The following is a 21,885-nucleotide window of genomic DNA, read 5'->3' on the forward strand; positions in this document are numbered from 1 at the left end:
GAAATTTTGCCCAATGAAAAACATCCATCGGGGGGTCTAGAACAATTTTTTTTTTTAAGTTTTTCATACAAAAACTGTTAAAAGCGCATATTGTAAATTATTGCAACTCCTACATATAGTCACAACTTTTTTGTACTTGAAGATAGAACTATAAAATTTTCAGGCGTTTCGAAGTAGTATGCGTAGATGACTGTGTGAAAATTTCATAGAAAGATGTTGAATGGTTTTCAAATAATAGTAAAACTATCAAACGCATTCTAAAATACTAAGCTTAGTAGCAAAAGTCCAACCAAATATCTATATTTTTTATAATTTAATACATGAACTATATTAAATTCTACGCACCTTAAGTCATTATGATGGCGGTACTGTGAAAACTTGTTTTTCAAATGATGAACAAATACATAATCATATACATGAAAGGAAAACACACACACACACACACACACACACACACACACACAGCCATTATGTGTAGATTTTCACTAAAGTATTAATTATTTATTTCAAGAACGTGGTTTTGCGTATACATGTTCACAAGTACGAGTATGTCTCTATTACGAATCCTATAATAAACAAAATTATCATGATTGCTGAGCATGTCGGCCTCCCTAAAAATATTTGAATGTTATTTGATAAGCCAAGAGAAGCACTCGAGAATTGGAAAACATCTCTGTTTCGAGGAAAAAGTACAGAAACTGAATTATTTTGGGATTAATGTTTACAAGCTTAAAATTAAATAATATTTCACCTTAGTCAAAGAAAAAAAACAAGTTAACTATGTTAAAGACCTCATAATAACATTGAAGTTGTGGGTATGAGTCTACATTGAGCCACTGTCTCGATGGACACAATATACGAGAACTGAATTCAAAACAGAATTCAGTTCGGCAATATTCGATCTAGGACAACTTTACGGTACTAAACATAGTTTCCGGATTATTCCACGATATTTGACGTAGCTGTTGGACCTAAACTTAAGTTTGTTTTTGAATTTAATAGCAATATGATGCTTATTGCTTATGCCACCATTTATTAACAAATAACTGATAATAAGTACTGAAAGAATAGTTGAAAGAAAGGAGTACTTATTGAAAATGTTTCTACATTAAGCATGAAAATCAGGCTGTTCAGCATAAAGCTTGGGAAAACAATTTGATAACAATGATTTAAATAGTCTTATCGATTTGCATATAATGTCTGAAAAATATTTTCTGTGTAATTTGAAACCTCCAAGCATGAGGAAGAGTGATTTATCATTGTTAGGGCGTCGTTTACTAGTAGAATATTTTCAACATAAAACTATATCTTTCGAAAAAATAACAAACAGTTTTTTTTTGTTATCCAAATTATTGCGCCACGTTCCCCTAAAGCCTTTCGCTTGCAATTGAATACTTAAATAAGACCTTAATAATTAAAAAAATGGAAAAAAATAATATGTATACGCAAAACCACGTTCTTGAAATAAATAATTAATATTTTAGTGAAAAGCTACATAATGGCTGTGTGTATTTGACTATGTATTTGATTATGTATTTGTTCATCATTTGAAAAACAAGTTTTCACAGTACCGCCATCATAATGACTCAAGGTGCTTAGAATTAAATATTTTTCATGTACAATTATATAAAAAAATATAGATATTTTGTTGGTCTTTTGCTACTAAGCTTAGCATTTTAGAATGCGTTTGATAGTTTTGCTATTATTTGAAAACCATTCAACATATTTCAATGAAATTTTCACACAGTTATCTACGCATACTACTTCGAAACTCCTTAAAATTTTATGGTTCTATCCTCAAAGACAAAAAAGTTGTGACTATTTGTAGGAGATGCAATAATTTACAATATGCGCTTTTAACAGTTTTTGCATGAAAAACTTTAAAAAAATTTGTTCTAGACCCCCGATGGATGTTTTTCACCGACCCAGCAAATTGAAGGGAATGGCCCAAAGTATCATTGGGCAAAATTTCAGACTTACTTATTTTTTTGTTTTAAAGTTGCTCTATGAACACACCGTGCAGGGTGTTAGGTTCATGAGCGCAAACTTTTTAAAGGGTGATAGAGGACTATATTATTGCCTTAACTGGCTATAACTTTAAAATGGTCAAACTTATCACAGTTTTCTTACCCTTATTCGAAAGATTATTGAATTTTCTATCAAATGGCATCTTTGAATTAATTAGTTTAGTTAAATAACTAAGTTTTCTAGAGCAAAATAGCTCAAAATGGTGTGTTTTAATATGTTTTCGTCAATTATCTTTGAAACATGCTAATAAATTAAAATTCTTTCCTAAGCAAAGTTGTGGCCTCTGTTCCATTCTACAATTCATTTTTTGACATCAAACTTCTAGCTCTTATCGTTTTCTTGCAATTTTGGTTTAAATATGCGACACAGTGCGTAAAAAAAAGCTTACCATGACAGTTGCAAATTTATGATCTGAAATGCGATATTTAAATCGAAATTGCAAGAAAATGATAAGAGATAGAAGTTTGATGTCAAAGAACGAATTGTAGAGTGGAACAGGGGCCACAACTTTGCCTAAGAAAGTCTTTTAAACTATTACGCATTTTTCGTAGATAATTCACCCTGTATATGACACCATCAGTTCGGATAAGATGATACTTTAGTAGCTAAGCAGCTTGTCGGTTAGTTGTAATAAAAAGCTACAGCTACTTAATTATCTTACCTTACAATCATAGAAGGTAGTCGTAAGAAACAGCTGATTAAAAATCTCCCGGAAATTCATTGACGAAATTCCTGGCAAAATCGCCGAAGAAATCCTAGAAGAAGTTCCAATGATTTTCTGAAGGCAATATCTAGGAAATCCCTGAATTCCTGAATTATCCAACAAATTCCTTATGAAACTCCGCTAAGAATCCCTAGAAAAATTGCGCTCAGAATCTCAAAAGAATTTCTAGGGATTCCTCAAAGAATCTGTTGAAAAATTCTCGATCGAAGTCCTGGAGAAATGTTTAACGGTTTTAATTCAGCAAGAAGTCCTTGGTGGGGTCCGCCATAGCAAGAAGGGACAGGGCTTGCCCCTACTCCCCTGGCCGTCATATTTTCTTTAATTTGTGTCAACTCAAGACTATCAATAATTAAGAGTTCCATAAAAATGCTCTCAAGAAATCAAATAATCTAATAATTTACGATTTATCCATAATTTTCAAACTTTTTTCTCGAAAGCCACCAGAAATTTCGCCAAGTATTTCTCTAAAAGCACCATTTTAATCTTAACTAAGAATTTTACCAAATAATAAGCGCGGTTGAATGGCTAAATTATGTGGTTTTCATCTATGGAATACAAAAACAACATGCTGCCAAATTTTCCGGATACGCCGGATCCGGTTGGGAAAGAGAAAACTTTCTAGAGCCATATGCTGCTAGTGCCTATCAGTAGGTCAGCTCCAGAGCTAGTGCCTAGCTAGTAGCTCAAAATTTACTAATTTTTGTGTTCATTATTCAATTTAAACAAACGTCATGTTAAAAGCAAAAAACTAGGAGTTTTTGTAATGAACTCTTTCAGGGATTCGTTCAGGAATCCTTCAAGACTTCTCCAGAAATTTCTTCTTAATGGATGCTTTGTGGTGTTCCGACAGTGATGGTTTCAGAACTTGTTCCAAAATAATGCTCCAGGAATTTCTCCCATGACTCCTTTATATAGCCGTACCGATAATTTTATAAGGATGCATTGAGGAATTCATCCAGGAATTTTCCCATAGCTACCATCTTCAGTGACATCATGGATTCCTCCAGAGATGCCTTAAAAAATTCCTCTAGGGATTTCACCAGCCATTCCTTTGGTATTTTCTCCAGGAATGTCGTTAAAGGTGCCTCCAGTGATTGTTTCAGTGCTTTTTTCGAGGGTTTCTCCAGGAATTTACTCAAAGATTCTCAAATGAATTTAACTAGAGATCATTTTAGGTTTTTCTCCACCTATTCCTTCAAGAATTTCGCTAGAAATTGCTCCAATAATTCGAACTAGAATCATTCGAAGTACCTATGCAAAATTCTACCAGACGTTATTGAACAATTTATCCAATAATTCCTCCAAAATGTTCTACAAAATATCCTTTAGGAGTTCATCCAAGGATTCCTGCTATAATTGCAGCAGACATCAATAATTCAGAGAATTCAACAAGGATTCTTACTGCAATTCTTCCAGGAAATCATTTAGAAACCTCTCCTAGCCTTTCCTGAGGGTATCCCTGAGGAATTTTTCTAGGGATTCACTCGAATATTCCTTCTGGGATTCTTCAGGAAAAGCTCCAGGGATTATTTAAAAAAAAATCCTTCAAGGATTTTCTGGAACTCTTCTTGGGATTCTTCCAGGAATTGTTTAAAGATTCCCTTTAAAATGTGTCTTGGGATTGCTTCCGGGGTTCCTCCTGGGATTTCTTTAGAGTTTCCTCTAAGCGTTCTTCTACAAACTCTTCCTGGGATGCCTACAGGATTTTTTAAAGAGTTTCTTCAAGATTCAAGAAATCGCTCAAGAACTTTTTTGTTCAAAGAGACCTTGATGGAGCATTCGTCTAATCGCCTTTAACACATATTGCTTAAGGTCTTCCTCCTGGGATTTATTGAAGAACTCCTTCCTTGATTCTTTCTGGAACTCCTGTTGGGATTCCTCCAGGGATTTCACTTGGGATTTTGCATGAGATTCCTCCTGGGACTCTTCTAGAGGTTCCTCCAAGAATTCCCTCAGGTATTCCTCCTGAAATTGCTCCAGGGATTTCTCTTGGGATTGCCTCAATGATTCTTCAACAAATTCCTCCAGGGATTCCTCCTTGAACTCTTCTTGGAATTCCCCCAGGCGATCCTCCAGCAATCCCTCCCGAAATCCCTTCAGAAATTTCTCCACGAAATCATCCAGGGATTCCTTCAGAAATTTCTCCAGGATTTCTTCCAATAATTCCTCCAGCGATTACTCCATCAATTCATTCAGGAATCCCTACAGAAATTTCCCCAAGAATTCCTCCAGGAATTTATCCAGGAGTTTCTCTAGGGATTACTCCAGGGATTCTCCGAAGATTCCTCTACGGATTCCGTCAAGGATTTCTCTAGGAATCTCCCCCAAGAGTTCCTCCAGGGATTCCTCCAGGAATTCTCCCAGTGATTGATCCATGAATTTCTCCGGGTATTCCTTCCGGAGAGTCCTGAGTTTCTTTTATTTTCTCCAAGAAATCTTCCAAGATCCCTCTAGGAGTTTTTTCAAGGTGGTTTTGAGGGTGATGTTCCATAGCGATACATTTTTTAATCATAAACTTTTGAAATTTCTCCCTCAAAAAATCTGGAAAACTCAGGGAATTTTGTTTTGATTATTGAGTAGACACCCTGATGTGTTCAATATAGAGTTAAAAATTGTAATAATTTTAAAATAACTTACGAGAAAACTCTAGTAAAGATAAGCAGAATTTTACATATTTTCCGATTTTACACGTGATTTTCCAAGTTTTTGTCACTTTGAAGTGGTTTATTTGATTTTAAGATGCAAGATCTGCAAAACTATAATAATTCATGCCTAGTAGGGTGGGGCTAATTTTAAAAAATCTCTCCGGGATATGATTTCCCAAGTGGAGAGTGATCTACTAGTCGAAATAAGTGATCTGTACAAAAACAAGCGATTTCTGTTGAAATTTAGGAGTGGCGCAAAGGGTTTATTTGAAATTTTTGCTAGTACAAACTGTTAAGAATAGGATTAATTTTGTCTCACCCTAATTGTAATAAGATCAGCTAGATTATCTCCAAAACTCATCTCTCTTATCATCTACCCCTCCGATAGGTGAGCGAAAGCTCTTTTCGTACAAGCAATTGTGCTCTGTACCTAATATAGATTAGCCAGGCCTACCAGTTCATTATAGACCTCCGAACAGCGTAGATCACTGTATCTTCTCGCAAATAAAGCAAACCTTCATAGTCAGATACCGAGCCAATCGAGTTTCATTTCGCAGACACAAACCTTCAAAAAACATTTCAAATTTAATTTTCAAACATAACATTTTTAGACTAAATCGGTGATTCTAGAACCCGAACGGGCCAAATTAGGGCTCACAATTGCGATATCTCTACTGTTTTCTGAGATATTTGATAAAAGTGTCGTTTTTTTGGTATTTTTTTGAGTTGGATACCAAAATATGCCAATTTTTTTTAAATGTTTCGGAAACCAGTGGAATTATCGAAATTTAGAAATGTTTAGAAATGTTATGTTTGAAAATTAAATTTGAAATGTTTTTTGAAGGTTTGTTCTAGCAAAAATTTCACTTAAACCCTTTGCACCACCCCTAAATATCAACAGAAATCGCTCATTTTTGTACAGATCACTTATTTCGACTAGAAGATCACTTCCCACCTAGAAAATCATATCCCGGAGCGATTTTTTAAAATTGACCCCACCCTAATGCCTAGGTTTATTGCTTGAAAGCAATATTTCTATAGAAAATGGAGTCTTCAGTTCCCCTTTTTTTTGGTCTTCAATATTTTGGGATTTTATCAGCCTAGCTAAATAACAATGAACCTTTCTTAATATCAAGCAACTCGTATTTTTTTCTAACTTGATAGATTTCTCTCCAAAGACATCATAAGTTCGAATAAGAGGATACTTCGTTGGCTAAGCAGCTTGTTGGAGGCTGCTCTGCAGTAGAAACCTGAAGATGATTCATTTATTCAACTAAGGTAGCATTATAGCAAGAAGAACTTCTTCGATGAAATTTCCTATGAAGTCCCTGGAGGAAATACAAACGAATTCCAGAAATTCCAGTGGTTTTTAAGGCATTTCTAAAAAAAAAATTGGGAATCCACCAAAAAAAATTCAAAAAAAAAAAACTACGAAGAAAATCTTGCTGAAAATATGTGAAGAAACTCTCAATGGAATCCCTGCCTGGATGTATTATCCAAAAAGCTTCTCGAGAAATTCCCTATGAAATACATGAAAAAGTTTCCAATGGAATTCCTGGAGAAACTTCCAAACAAATTCTTGAAAAAATCAAATCAAATCCGTGGATGAATTCTTGAATTCTCCCAACACGTGCCTTAACAAATTCCACTAGAAATACAGAATTTCTACGACTTCCCCAAGAAATCCGATGAAAATGTTTGGATCGATATTCTGAATAAATGTTCAATGATTTTCGAATGATTCCTCAAACACTGAATTTCCTGAAGAGTCTTTTGTGGTGTCCTCTATCTCTAGAATGTCTACAGAAATTCTGGAGGTTAGAGATTTCTCAGATAAAGAGTTTTGTTATGAATTTGTGAAGAAATCTCTGGCGAAATCTTTTACAAATACTTTGGCTCAAAGAATATATGGTGGAATTATTCTGTCCGATCACGGACACTCGATGATGAGGGCAATCCTCTCGGTTGGAGGATCCCTGCTGGGGTGACCAATTCCTCTTCGGAATGCCAGGGATGATCGGCCAATTCCTTCTTCAGGAACGCCTGGGGTGTCGATGCTCACACTTTGGACTGAATAACTCTGTCCTAAGAAGGACAAGTGGATCGACTGATTCGTAGAAAGAAACTGCTTTTTGCTTCGAATCGAACTGGGACGGTTTATTGAAATGTGCCATGCAACGGCTAGAAACAGAATGACGGAATCAATCAATGGGTCTCGCATTTATAATGGAAAAATCTTATTCTTCTTCTCTGTTGATATGCTATTGGACGGAGTTTGAAAAAGGCGTCAACCAATCAGCGTGAGACAGTTGGCACGTCGGTTGGCTGGCATGCTGTTGGAGAGCTCATGTTTGATCATGATGGTAGTAGTGCGTGTGTGGAGACTTGGATTTTGGAAAGGATTTGGGTGTTTGTTAGTGTTGGTGGCCGAAATACTCGCGGCGAGTCGAGGTTAGTTGTGCGTTTTCTATACGAGGAGTGGATTCAGGTGGAAACAGGGCTAACAGCAGAGTAAAAAAGGCAACCGTACAGATCAGCGTTGTGCGCGAAAGAATCTCTGAGGAAACTCACAATGAAATTTCTATAGGAATTCCTGATGCAATTCATTGTCAAAGCCCCATAGAAACGTCTAGAAGAATCCTGAAACAAATACCTTGGGAAATTCTTTAAGGAATCCTCAAAGGAATTTCCCAAAGAAATCTCCAACGATTCTATAGAGAAATTGTTTAATAAATCCCTTAGGAAATTCTTGTTGGAAATTTCTGTAAGAATCTGTTGAAAAGTTCTTCAATAACTCCCTTGATAAGTTCTTCCAGGATTTCCTGGAATATAATTTCAAATAATCCCAAAATAAATACCGACTGGAATATCTAGACGGAATCCTAATGGAACTAATACAGGAATTATTCCGCTTGAAATTATTTATGCTTTTCTAAATGGATTACAAAAAATGGCTTGAAATCCCAAAGCGATCTCTGGAGGCGTTTCCCAATGAATTCTTGATAAAATTAACAAACGCTGTAAATATTTCGCAAAGAACATCTAAATAAAATTATTGGTGACATACATTGTGAAGTTATAACGACAATTCACACCATCTTCAGCCAGAGGCTGCACAGACTGAACACATTACTTACACTAGACAACGGACAGAACACCCAGTGGCCCAGTGATGAATTTTTCGTATGACGAAAAGTTTCCACCGACTGAAGTGGGAATCGAACCCACACTCCAAGGCTTACGATACGCCTAGACGACTGCCGCCGCTAACCGCACGGCCACGAAGCCCACTAATAGAATCGCTGGATGAATTTTTGAAGAAATCTCTAAGACAAATTTTACAAATTATTCAACAGATACTATAACAGAGAAATTAAATTCATGGAAAAGTTCTGGATGAAGTTCAAGGAATTGCTGGAGAAATTATTAACTCATGAAAGAATCGTTCACGAAATTCCACAAGGTATCATTGGAGGAATTTCCGAAATAAATCCCCGAAATGATTTCCCAGTGAATCTATGGAAAAATTCACATTTCTGAATGTGAAGATGGAAGCTTGGAAGAAATTGTCGATGGAATCTTTTGATGAATTCGTGAAGAAATGTTTCAAACAACTCTTCAATGAACCCTTGGAGAAATTCTTCTGTGTGGGGATTTCTCCAACAAATCTCCAAATTATTTCCAGGTGGAAATTCCTGGTAGAATTCCACATAAAAATGATGCTTTGGAGAAATTCTCCAAAGTATCTCTTGCAGAATTTTCGATGGAATGAATTTCTGGATGATTTTCCGAATGGATTTTCGATAGAATGGGTGGAAGAAATTCCCGAAAGAATTCTTAGAGGATTTCCCACGTGGCTCTCCGAAGCTATTCCCTGATTGAATTAATTCATGCAGAAATTCATCAAGAATTCCTGGAGAAAATCCTCAAGGAGTCCGAAAGAAAATTTCGATGAATACCTGGAGAAATTTTCGATGAACGCCGTGGATGAAATCCTGAAATAATTTACGGAAAAAATCTCCAATGAATCCTTGCTGGCGTTCTTCAAGGATTTCCGAAGGGATTTTCCAAAGAAACTCCTGTATTTTACAAAGAGTCCATAAATAAATTCTCAATAAAATACTTCATGAATATTCTAATATAATGACTTCATAAATTTCTGTATTTTCTGTAAGAATACTCCAGTGAATCCCTTGAGAAATTCTCCAAAGATACCCGCATAAAAACTAGAGAATCGCTGCAGAAATTTCAGATGTATGAGAGTATAGACATTTTAGAGAACACCAGATTTCACTTGGAGAAGAGTGTGAGGATTCAGATTTTCAACCGAAGAATATAGTAATTCAACCAAATGCCATCAAGATGACGAGGAAACCAGAATGAATTGGGCAGACAACTGATATGAAGCAGCTTAACAATGGTGCGCCTGAACGTTGACCATTCCATTCCACTAACAACACCCAAAATTCCCGTGACACCAAGCCTGAGAGATCATAGAGTGGTCTACAGTTTTCATAGGTGTCCAAAAATAATCATCCGTTCCCATCCCCCAGCAATCGCAAGGACGTGGCCAGGACAGTGCTAGACCATCGGAGGATTGCGTCAGTCTTGTCTGAGAGTCAGAGATTGGTCCCAAATCTTTGTGCTTTGGTTCGAACAGGAAAGAGGCAACCCTCATAACAGCGGTCTAGGACTGTACCACCTATGAATTTGTGCGATTCGCTTAATGCTAATGCTAATGCTAATAGGGTAGCAAACCACTTGGGCAGCGGCCGGTATTTTGGGCACTCTTCGCTATAACGCAGTCGATTCCAAACCAATTGACTTGATATTTTGTACACAGCTAGATACTATACGTATCTCACCGCGTTCCAAAAATTGAGTTGATTGCTTCAGAATTGGCTGAGTTATAGCAGAAAAGTGCCCAAAATAGGACCCCTGCCGAGATGGTTCCACTTCCCTACCAGATTTCACTGGGAGAAAGATCCTCTGGAACTTCATCTGCAGCCAGCCGTCTGGGTCAATAGCAAAACAAATAAATTAGCTGTTTTTGTTTAAATGTTTAACCTTGTTGCTACATCTGATCATCCTCATGACCTTTTGTAACGTATGTCCGGGATGAACGAAGTGTATTAATTTACTCTCTACCTTGCTCTGTGCAAAAAAAAATAATATATGTAAACTGATCTAATCGCTCTGACCATGCTTTTACCCTTGTATTAGTCCCTCTTTGTCCGTTGACACAGACAACAAGCGCTGATTGAGCACTATCAATGAGTTGAACGTAGTGGTTCACTTGTCGGCCAACCTTACTCAAAAGGGGCCTGTCATCTCTACGCAAAGCTCAGAATCAAACCTGACTGCAAAAAATACATACCTACTCAAGACCGAGACTCGGTCCTGTTCATGATGACACTTTGGCACGAAATGTTGCTCTCAAATCAATGTTGCTAATGTCCGTTTCTGTTTGGCGCCATACACAGAACGCTGAACGCTGAATGAATCGAATTGTTTGTCAACAAAAACGTAATCGGCAATAATTTTCCGATGTGCGCCCCCGGTAGCGAGCTGCGGTGCAAAGGTTGCGGATCAGATTTATTGCAACGCGCGGGCAGCCAGTTTCATTGAATAATACGCAATGTCACGTTGACGTATTTATCTTATCGGAAGGTCGCTGTCGTCGTCGTCGGCATAAGAACTCCCGGCGACGACAGGGGACGGAATGCTTGATGAAATAATGTGTCAAGATTACATACTCCCATGAGATAAAGCTCTCTTGTTTATTGTGTGATGATCGGTTGTTTGGCAATTAATGATGAGTTTTTGTTGCCATACGAGCTCTGTGCACTTGTCGACTTGCTTCAGATTTGACCGACTTTGAGCCGGATTGCGGATGGCTTTCTGCTTTCTGTTAGCAAGGTACCTTCTTATCAGTTAGGTATTCAAATTACTGAGGTGCAATGTTTGTTTCCTTGTTGTGTCTGAATGCACGAGTATTATCAGTGAAAGATAATGAAGATGGAGCTTTTTGTAAATGACCCTGATAGGAATTACAGAGATCAACAAAGAAACCTTATACCTTACTTTGTTCTGCAGATATTTTCTGGTATTTAATCTATTCTACATTACTTTGTTAGGTACCTTGCTTCAAAACGTTGTTGATTTATTCTTCGTCGTATTGCATCGTCCAAACTGTCCTGAAGTTTAGTCCTTAATTACTTCAGCCGTTACAGTAGTGATTTTCTGTATGGACTGTAACACCACATACTTACCTTACCGGTCCTCTGCTGTACGTAGGAGTCGTTCTCATTCGACTCCTTTTTACTCAAACCATTTTTACCGGGTTGTTATCCGACGTACCCTGCCCACCGTAGCCTCCCAATTTTCGCGGTGTGGACGATGGTTGGTGATCTTGTGCAACTTGAGGTTCATTCGCCCTATCCACGTTCGGTCTTGCATCTGCATTCCGGCGTATTTGGTACATAACACCTTCCGTTCGAAAACAACAAGTGGTAGTCGAAATACGCGTATCTGACAACGGATAAGCAACATAGGGCGGAATTAAAAGGTACGAAACTGATTACACTCATTCGAAGAGGGTATTCTGCTTAGAGGGTTCGAAAATGTCGGTACAAGAATAAACCTTCAGTTGTATCGTTTCGAGTGAATCCTTGCCGGAATTTCCCTAAAGACAGTTTTATATACTCCATACTGGCATATACTCATCTTAGAACATAATTCTGTACTTTCTTGAGGATTCAACTGTTGATGTTTATGTTTGGAGGTTGTGGCTTGGGAGGAATAACTCAAAACGGATTCTTTAGTTTTTTCCTCTCCATAACCTCCAATCATAATCTATCTATCTATATATATAACAATGAAGTGGCATACGTGGGACCGCGCATAACTTGCGAACGGAATGTCCGAGTTGGGTCGTCTTTGTTTTGTTAGTTTTCACCCAAGGAAGGTTTATGAGTGAAAAAACATTCGTCAAAAAAAACTTCATTCGTCAAAAAACAAAAAAAAAAAGCAGTAGGCAAGACAAAGTTTGCCCGGGACAGCTAGTTTTATATAAAAAAAAATAGAAATTGACGTATTCCCGGAAGGGTCCTTGGAAGAATTTTTGAAGGTATTATCGTAAAAGCCTTGAAAATATCGCTGGAGGAAACCTTCGAGGTGTCTGTGTCAGAATTTCTGAAGGGAATTCCTGGAGAAATTCTAGAAGAATTTCTTGGAGGTATTTCCAGCTTTTCGTTCAGGAAGATTTTTTCAAGATTTCAATTATTTGAGAGTTCTTCGGAAATATTCACAGTGACTGTGAAAGATTCACAGGATATATATCGGAAGGAATCGCTGGATGAATTTCTGAAAAAACTCCTATACAGGAGCTGTAGGAAGTATTCTTGAAGGAATTCACGGATGGGTTCCTGAGTAAATCTGTGGATGAACTCCTTAAGGACAAGGTATTTGGAGTACATAGCTCAAATTTTCTAGAGCACCGTTTTTTAGTACCGTTGAAATGATATGGCTGAAAATGCATCATGCTAATTGAACAGCGTGATGCATTTTCATCCAAATCCGTTCAACGGTTCCAAAAAACGGTGCTCTAGAAAATTTGAGCTATGTACTCCAAATACCTTGTCCTTAAAGATTTCTCGGAGCTAATTGTGAAAGAATTTTAGGATGACTGTTTAGATAATTTTCTGGCTCCTGTGTCCCTCCAAAATTATCTCAAACATTCCAATACAAATCGCTGGAGGAATTCCTCTAGCAATCCTTCAAGTAATTCAAAAAATCTTCAGATAATCCTGGAAAAATTCTTGGGTGAATTCCCGGAAAAGATGATGGACAGATTTCTGCAATTTCTGACCCTTGAATAAATTTTTGAAAAGATCCCGAGAGGAATTTCTGAAGGAATTACTACATGAATTCCTGGACCAAACCCTGAAAGAGTTCCCGTAGCAATCCCTGTAGAAATGCCAAAAGAAATTCCGGCAGATAAGCCTGGGGTAAACTCTGTAAGAATCCCTGCAGGAATTTCTGAAAGCATACCTGGAGCAATCCCTGGATGAATTCCTAGAGAAATCCTTAAAGCAGTTATGGGAGGCATTTCTGACGAGTTTTCTTGAGGAATTCCTGGATGAATCCGAAGACAAATTTCTGGAAGAATCCTTGGAGAAATTTTGAGACGAATTCCTGGAGGAACCTCTAAGAGGAAGCCCTGTAGGAATTCCTGGAGAAATTGTTGGAGGTCTTTCTGAAAGTATCTGGAGAAATTTCGGGAAAAATCGGATGAGGAATTTTTGGAGGAATCCCCGGAGAAATTTTTGAAGGAATAACTGGAGGATTTAATATAGGCATCGCAGTAATTCCTGGAAGAATGCCTGGAGCAGTCCCTGGACGAATTCCTAGATGAATTCCTGGTGGAATATCTAGAGAAACTCTGGGAAGGGATCAAAGAGGGACCTCAGAAATAATTCCCTAGATTAATTCCTAGAGTAATCCTTGGAGGAATACCTAGATGAGTTCGTGGAGGAATTCCTGAAGGAATACGTGGAGGAAACCTTGGAGGAATTCCTGTATGAATTCCTGGAGCAAATCTTGGAAGAAATCGTAAAGAAATATCTGGAGCAATTCCTGAAGGAATACTTAGAGAAATTCTTGGAAAAATCCATGGAGGAATTCCTGGAGGATTCCCTGTGGCAACTTTTGGAGGAATCTCAGGAGAATGCCTGGAGGAAATTCTGGTCAAATTCCTGGTGGAATCCAGAGAACAATTTTTGGAGAACTCAGTGAAACTATTCAGGGAAGAATTTCTGGAGGAATTCCCAGAGAAATTCCTAGAGAAAATCCCAGAGAAATTTCTGAAGGAATTCCAGGCGCAATTCTAGGAGGAATTTCTGGCGAAATTACTGGAGGAATTCTAGGAGGAATTCCTAGAGGAATATCTGGAAGAATCCTTAGAGGAATCTCTGAAACAATTGCTGGAGGAATTCCTGGTGGAGTTTCTGGATGCCTCCTTCGAGGAATCCCTGCAGGATTCCCTGGAGGAATCTCTGGAAGAAACCCTGGAGAAGAAATTACTGGAAAAGTTCCTGGAAGAATCCCTGGAATATTCCTGGTGGAATTTTACCTGTTGACTTAATATGAATAAATAAATAAATTCCTGAAACAATTTCTGAGGGAATACCTGGAGGATTTCCTGGAGAAATTTCTGAAAAAAATCTGAAAAAATACCTGGGGTAATTCCTGGAGAAATTCTTGATGGAATTCCTGGAGGAGTCCCTAAAGAAATGTCTGGAGGAACTCTTGAAGGAACTTCAGGAAAAACCTGTGGAGAAGCTCCTGGAGGAACACTTGGAATAATTCCTAGATAAATTAGAGAGGAATACTCGGGGGAATTTCTGAATTAATACTTTTAAAGATTTCCTGGAGAAATTGACGTAGTAATTTCTAAAGGAATTACTGGATCAATTCCTGGAGAAATTTATGAAGAAATTCCTGGTGGAAATCTTGAAAGTATTCCTTGAGGAGCTCCTGAATGAAATCCTGGAGGATTCCCTATAGAAATCCCTGGAGGAGCTCTTGGAGGAATGCCTGGAAGTATTCCTAAAGGGATTCCTGAAGGATTGCTTGGAGAAATTCCTGGACACTAGGCTGCGGCTTACTTTTCAAAAGTTGTTGAAACCTGGAATTCGTAAGCTCTTCTGGATTAAAATGACACAAAAAGAGAAACCTCTGAGTTTGAGCCAAAAATATTGAGATATAGAGGTGGCGCAATCGCGTCAAAGTTGAATTTTCGAGTAATAAAAGGGTGTTTTCACTTCAAGCGCCATAACTTTCTCAATTTTCAACCGATTTTCAATCTTTTTTTATGAATCTCTCACAAATTAAATTTCAAATAAACGCGTAGAAAATTAAATTTTTCCAAAGTCACGCAAAATATAAGTTTTCAAAAATTTAATTTATTTTTTTCTTCATTTTACAAAAAAAAATAACTTTAGAGTCCTATAACTTTTTAACCGTTTACTCGAAAATTCAACTTTGAGGCGATTGCACCACCTCTAAATCTCAATATTTTTGGCTCAAACTCAGAGGTTTCTCTATTGATGCCATTTGAATCCAGAAGAGCTTACGAACTCTAGGTTTCAACAACTTATGAAAAATAAGCTGCAGTCTACTGGACACATGCCTGTAGGAATTCCTTGAGAAATCACTAGAGGAATCTCTGCATAAATTACATGAGGAATCCCTATCTATAGAGCAACCTGGAAGAATTCCTGGAGGATTTCCATGAAGAATCTTTGGAGCACTTTTAGGAGGAATCGCTGGAGGGATTCCTAGAGGTTTCTCTAGAGGAATAACTGGAGTCATCTCTGTAAGAATTCCTGGAAGAATCCCTGTAGGAATTTTTAGAGGAATCTCTACAAAGGAATTCTGGAGGAATTCCAGTAGGAATCACAGGAAGGATTTCTGAAGAAATCCAAGGATCAATTTCTGAGGGAATTCCAGGAGAAGTTTCTGAAGAAATCCCAGGAGGTACGAAAGAAATCGCTGGAATTTCTGAGCAAATCCTGGAGGATCCCTGTAGCAGTTCCTGAAGGATTTCCAGGAGGAGTTCCTGAAGAAACCCTAGGGGGAATCTCGGAAGCAATTCCAACAGGAATTCCTAAGGGAACCTCTATACAGTTCTTGGAGAAAGTCTTGGACTGGGATTATTTCCTGAAGGAGTTTCTGAAAGAATTTTAGGAGGAATTCCTGAAGGCATCCCATGAAGAGTTCTTGGAGGTATTTTTTTATAATCTCTGTTCCTGAAAGAATCACAGAAGGAATCCCTGGAAGAATTCTTGGAGGAATTTCTGAAGAAAACCCACACACTACGAAAAAATCAAAATTACTCGTGACGTAAATTTATTGCACAAAACGTAAACAATTTAATGACGTAAATTTATCGGTCTTCTGACTTAATAATACGTCATTCTTGTAAAATTGAGTTCGATGTGACGTAAACAATTTGTGAATCGTGCATCATTACGTTTCATATGACTTAATATTCAGTTAAATGTGACAGAAAATTACGTCTCTTGGACGCTTACATTTACGTCATATGTGTTGCTTGAATATGTGCATCTAGAGTGACGGAAATTTACATGATTTTTTTTAAGTGTGCATGAGAATTTCCGAAAGCAATTCCTTAGGGAATATCAGAAGAGCTTTCTTAGCCAATTCCTGGAAGAGTTTCTGTAGAGATAAAAAAATCTGAAACAATCCGTGTCTGCAGTAATTTCTGGACGATTTATAGAATGAATACTTGGATGGACTGTTAAAGGGTTTTTGTACAATATTTCTTAGCAATTCCTGGATTGAATTTTGAATAATCTCTAGTAAATTTTTTTGAAAGAATTTCTGGAAGACATTTCTGCAGAAATACTGCAGAAAATACTTGATGGAATTTTTGGAGCGGAATTCTGGAAGGAGTATATGGATAAATTCCTGAAGAAATGTCTGGTGAAATCCCTAGATGATTTCTTGAAAGTATCTCTAGAGGAATCCATGATGGATGCAGCAAGCTATAGAAAAATTCCTGGAGGAATTACTCATACTCATAAAGTCGAGCATATAGTTTACGGAACTAGGAAGAAATCTAAAACAGTCATTTTGATTCCTCAAAACTGCAATGCCGATTTGCATATTCACATATTGGGCTTAAAAGTCATCTCAAGTAAGTACGCTGAGCCCCTCCAAAAAAACCTAGCTACGGCAATTCCCAAGACGTCCCAAGTTGCCCATGAGGATCTTGATATCACTTTTTGGAATCTAGTCCACGGCAGCATTCAGATGGCTGTAGAAGTCTTGCATTTCGGCAGCATTGGTTGGCGCGTAACATCGCATCGGATCATGGTAAGATTTGTGAACCCGTGGAAGCATGAGGTAGGGACTTGTAAGGACCAGAGCACCCCAATGAGCACCCACCACAATGAGAAAGTTGTCCAGCAAACTCCTAGAGTCCACCGCGAATTCCTGTGACTTCTTCATAAATTCTTTTAAAGTCTCCCGGGAACTACTCTACACAGTTTCTAGGATATCCTCTTGTGAGCTCATGTTTATAAATCTCATTTTTTTTTCAAATTCCCTTAGAATAAAAAAATATCAGCATGTGGTTTATTCATACAATGCTATCATCGAAAGTCACTTATATTCGGCTTATGTTTTGCCTCAATAATCATTCCTTTTTTTTTCTCACACGCATTTCCATTCCAGACCTTTACCAGATCACGATGGCCTACGCCTATTGGAAGTCGGGCAAAATCGACGACCACGCCGTGTTTGATCTCTTCTTCAGAACCAACCCATTCCATGGGGAGTTCACAATCTTCGCCGGACTGGAAGAGTGTCTGAAGTTCATGGAAAACTTCCACTATTCGGAAACAGGTAGGCATGCGATTCGTTTGTTTTGTTGGGTAAGGTTGAGCACGGTTTATTTATACTTCGATATCGTTTTTATTTTTTTTTTTTTGGGTTCCAGATATAGAATACCTAAAACATGCCCTCCCCCAAGGCATCGAGGAGGAGTTTTTCGAATATCTTGGCCAGCTAACGGCGAAAGACGTCACACTGTACGCCCTGAAGGAGGGCTCGGTCGCATTCCCGAGGTAAGTCGGTGGGGAGGTACGGAGTGTTTAATTTCAATCGATTTTCAATTGGTTATAATTATCCCGACAGAGTCCCGCTCATCAAAGTGGCTGGTCCACTGATTATTGTGCAATTACTGGAGACAACCCTGCTGACCTTAGTGAATTACGCGAGGTACGTCTCCTGAACTGACTTGGAAATTGATCGGCAAATAATTCTCAAGTTCACCGTTTCGTTTCTTCCCGTGTAACCTCTAAAACAGCTTGATGGCCACCAACGCGGCTCGATACCGGATGGTGGCCGGGCGGCATATCAACCTGCTCGAGTTTGGCCTCCGACGAGCTCAAGGACCCGATGGAGGCCTTTCCGCATCCAAGTACGCCTACATAGGTAAGTCATTCCTCAAAGCCAGAACATATCACCATTTGAGGAGGGCGGGGGCAACATCGGGTAACAAAACATTGTCGAAATCAGCGTGGAGGCACGTTTGGTTCCGCGTGTCAATCGTCCGAATACCTAGTGAAAAATGTCTATCGATTTATTTGTGTTGTGGCACCCGCATGGGATCCAAGTGCGGAAAAAAACGCGATACCAATCAAACCGCTGCTGCTGCTGCCGAGCTGACTCGTCAAATCTACCGGAGAAGTTTCCTGAGAAACCCGAGCAAAGTCCAACAACAAAATTACAGCAAATCGAAAACATGATTTGTATTCAGCAACAAATTGATATCACATTTTGATAACATTTTATCTTTACTTAATTTGATTTCAAATTTTGCTTTCGGTTTGCTGTCATTTTGAATTAATGTAAATATTTAGTGTTACAATAGTTTTTAAATCTTTTAGTAAACTATGTGAAGTAATTCTAGGGATATGTCATTAATGCAATTGTATTATTGCATTTAGGATTTGATATCCAGCGAAAAACTGTACATTCAACGATTTTTCATTTTTCTTGCACTGATAACAAAAACAGTTATCAATTTGCTATCATCGATAGCAGGAATGGTTTTCAATTTGCTGTCACAGGGACATTTTTCTGCTCTCATTTTTGATGTTTTAACCGTTAAAACGACCAAAACGACAACAACCTGAGTTATCAAAATTTGCAATATCACAACATCAAAATTAGTTTTCAATTTGCTATCAGACTTTGCTCGGGAAGCTACCTCCACAAAGGCAGCAGGCAGCGTGCCGATCAAATTCTAGAACGTATATGGCATTGCACAGTGGGCAGAAAAGCACGGAAATTGGAAAAGAAGAACTGTATACATACGCACTTAGTCTAATTTCTTCAGTGGAATTTGGCAGATAATATCTGTAAAATCCTGAAACTCCTTACAGGAACCTCTAGTGGTCTAGTGTAACACATTTCTGGAGGATATCCATGATTATTCTTGGGGTAAATTTCAGGCCTGATAGCCAATCACTTTTTATTTTCAAGTCAAGATCCCATTAGACGTGATAAATATTTGGCCAAACAAGTTCGACAAATGGCCTACATAACGTAAATTAAAGCAACCTTGGATAAATGTCGGACTTCAATGGCAAATACTTGGCATAACGAAAAACAGTCTAATGGCATCTTTTTTCACTATTTTAAAAGCATTACAACTGGAGAGATTTTCAGAAAAAAAAACAGTATCAACACTGGCACGAAGAACTCTCCTCAGCTTACGGCGGAGCTCTGTGCAAATAAAGAAAGAAAGGTGAAAATCGCAAAAAGCGACACTTCAAACTTAGTGTAGACTGTAGAGTATTGCATTAGACATATTAGATCAATTCAATAATATCTCTTGTGTGTTAGAGCTGACGCAGATCATCCAAACCATGCTGATGATGAGATCAGTGAAAATTGGAAATCATTTTTAAAAACAGAGCACACATATACATATATGTACTGCATGTAATATTATGCTTTGGATTTGCAGACATTCTTTCAAATGAACCTCCGAACGAAACCCCGAAATAAATGTTGTTGAAACGCGCATAGAATAACATGAATCGCTGTGGTTCAGTTTTTTTTCTTTGTTCACGAGACCATTTTCCAAGGCTACTTAATATCGGGACCTACACTGCCGTTCTACGCATAGTTGTCCCATGTTGAAAAACTTGAAACTGAGAAAATCGCGATTGAAGTTTCAAACAGGTTTTTCATGTTTTTTGGCCAAATGGTGCAACTAATCGGATTTATCGATAGAAATCGCTTATATTTTCATGCCTGAAGTATTTCCTATCAAATATTTTTGAAAATATAGTGTTTTTAGCAAAAAAAAAAATGATTAGTGGGACTGTTATGCCTAGAAATGTGGTCCGGTTGGCGAAGTTTCTACTCATATCAGTCCCACGATAATTAGTCGCCTTTTTTCACGTTCGATGTGGTTCGTTTTGTACTTTTTTGTTATATTTTTTAATAATAAACAGTGTTAGCTTCTCTTACAACGTTATAAGACTCTCATGCATAAGGCTCAAATGTCTAGAGGCAAAACGGAGCCGAAAGACAACATAAGAGTGACATCACATTTTAACACTTTCTTAATAATCGAGTAAGTAGGAACTAGGTGAGTGAGTTGGTGAATAAGAAGTTGATTAGTGAATTGATAATAGGATGAATGTGAGGTGCTCCAAGATTAAGTGAGTTGATGAGTGAGTCAGTTACGAAATAGGAAAGTTACAGCTTACAGGGAGTTGCCCCGTTAATTTTAATTTGTTGGTAAAAGAATTGTTAAATTGGTGAGAGTGTGTGATAGTAAGTAAATGAGTTAGTGGGTCAGTGAGTGACATAGTGAGTAAGTGAGTTTGTTGGTTTATGAGTATGTGAGATCTGTTCCGTAGGAGTGAGTGCATTAGTAAGAGAGTTAGTGAATTATAAAGTATGAGTTTCGTGGCCGTGCGGTTAGCAGCGCCAGCCATTTAACCGTATTGATATCCATGTAGTGTGACTTCGATTCTCACTCCAGTCTGAGGAAACTTTCCATTAAACGAAAAATTCTTCATTGGGCCACTGGGTATCGTACACTCCAATCTCGATTAAAGAAATAAATCGAGGATATTTAAATGTATTCATTACGTAAATGGATTCATTTTTTTTACTTAAAAAGCTCTTCCATCGCAGTCTACGTCGACATATATACAGAATTATCAAAATAAGCGATTAGAACGTTAGGCCAAAAACCTTATAAGGTTGGAAAGGTGATTGGGCCGAAAATGTTGTTAGGTCGAAAAGGTCGCCAGGCCGATATGTATATCGTTTGGTCGAAAAAAAAACGTCGTGTGACCGCAAAATATTGTTACATCAAAGTATTTACAGTCAGGTTTTTTTTTACGCGGCCGCGTAAATGAAAACTCCATACAAAAAAAAATTTCATCGTCTTATTTTTGCATGATTCGTCGAGAAATGGTGAGACTTTTTTTACGCGGTTTTTTGGATTTTGAACTGAGTTTTTTTTTTACGCGGTACGTATCCCCCGCGTAAATAAAACCTGACTGTATATGGCCGAATAAGTCATTATGCCAAAACCGTCATTAAACCGATTTGGTCATTAGGCCGAATAGGTCATGAAGTCGAAAAGGTCTTTAGGCCGAAAAGCTCTTTAGGTCGAAGAGGTCTTTAGGCCGAAAAGGCCTTTTGGTCGAAAAAGTCTTTAGGCCTAAAAGGTCTTTAGGCTGAAAAGGTCTTTAAGCCGAAAATGTTTTTATGCCGAAAAGGTCTTTAGGCCGAAAAGGTCTTTAGGCCGAAAAGGTCTTTAGGCCGAAAAGGTCTTCAAGCCGAACAGGTCTTCAGTCCGAAATGGTATTTTGGCCGGGTCTTGGCGAAATTACCTTGTTCTATACCTGAATTATTCGGCCCCAACGT

At 38.0% G+C, this 21,885-nt stretch overlaps 1 protein-coding gene across 1 annotated transcript in view; it reads left to right on the forward strand.

The window, feature by feature from the left end:
* The window catches only part of LOC109407088 (nicotinate phosphoribosyltransferase), a 45,469-nt gene that overhangs the window by 1,323 nt on the left and 22,261 nt on the right, over positions 1–21,885 (forward strand). Inside the window, exons 2-5 of the mRNA XM_062847848.1 lie at positions 17,659–17,829; positions 17,924–18,050; positions 18,121–18,204; positions 18,293–18,420. Coding sequence (XP_062703832.1) covers positions 17,659–17,829; positions 17,924–18,050; positions 18,121–18,204; positions 18,293–18,420 — 510 coding nt within the window. The remainder of the gene's footprint in view (positions 1–17,658; positions 17,830–17,923; positions 18,051–18,120; positions 18,205–18,292; positions 18,421–21,885) is intronic.

This window comes from Aedes albopictus, chromosome 2, assembly GCF_035046485.1.
Source record: "Aedes albopictus strain Foshan chromosome 2, AalbF5, whole genome shotgun sequence".
In the NCBI taxonomy this organism is placed as follows: Eukaryota; Metazoa; Arthropoda; class Insecta; order Diptera; family Culicidae; genus Aedes; species Aedes albopictus.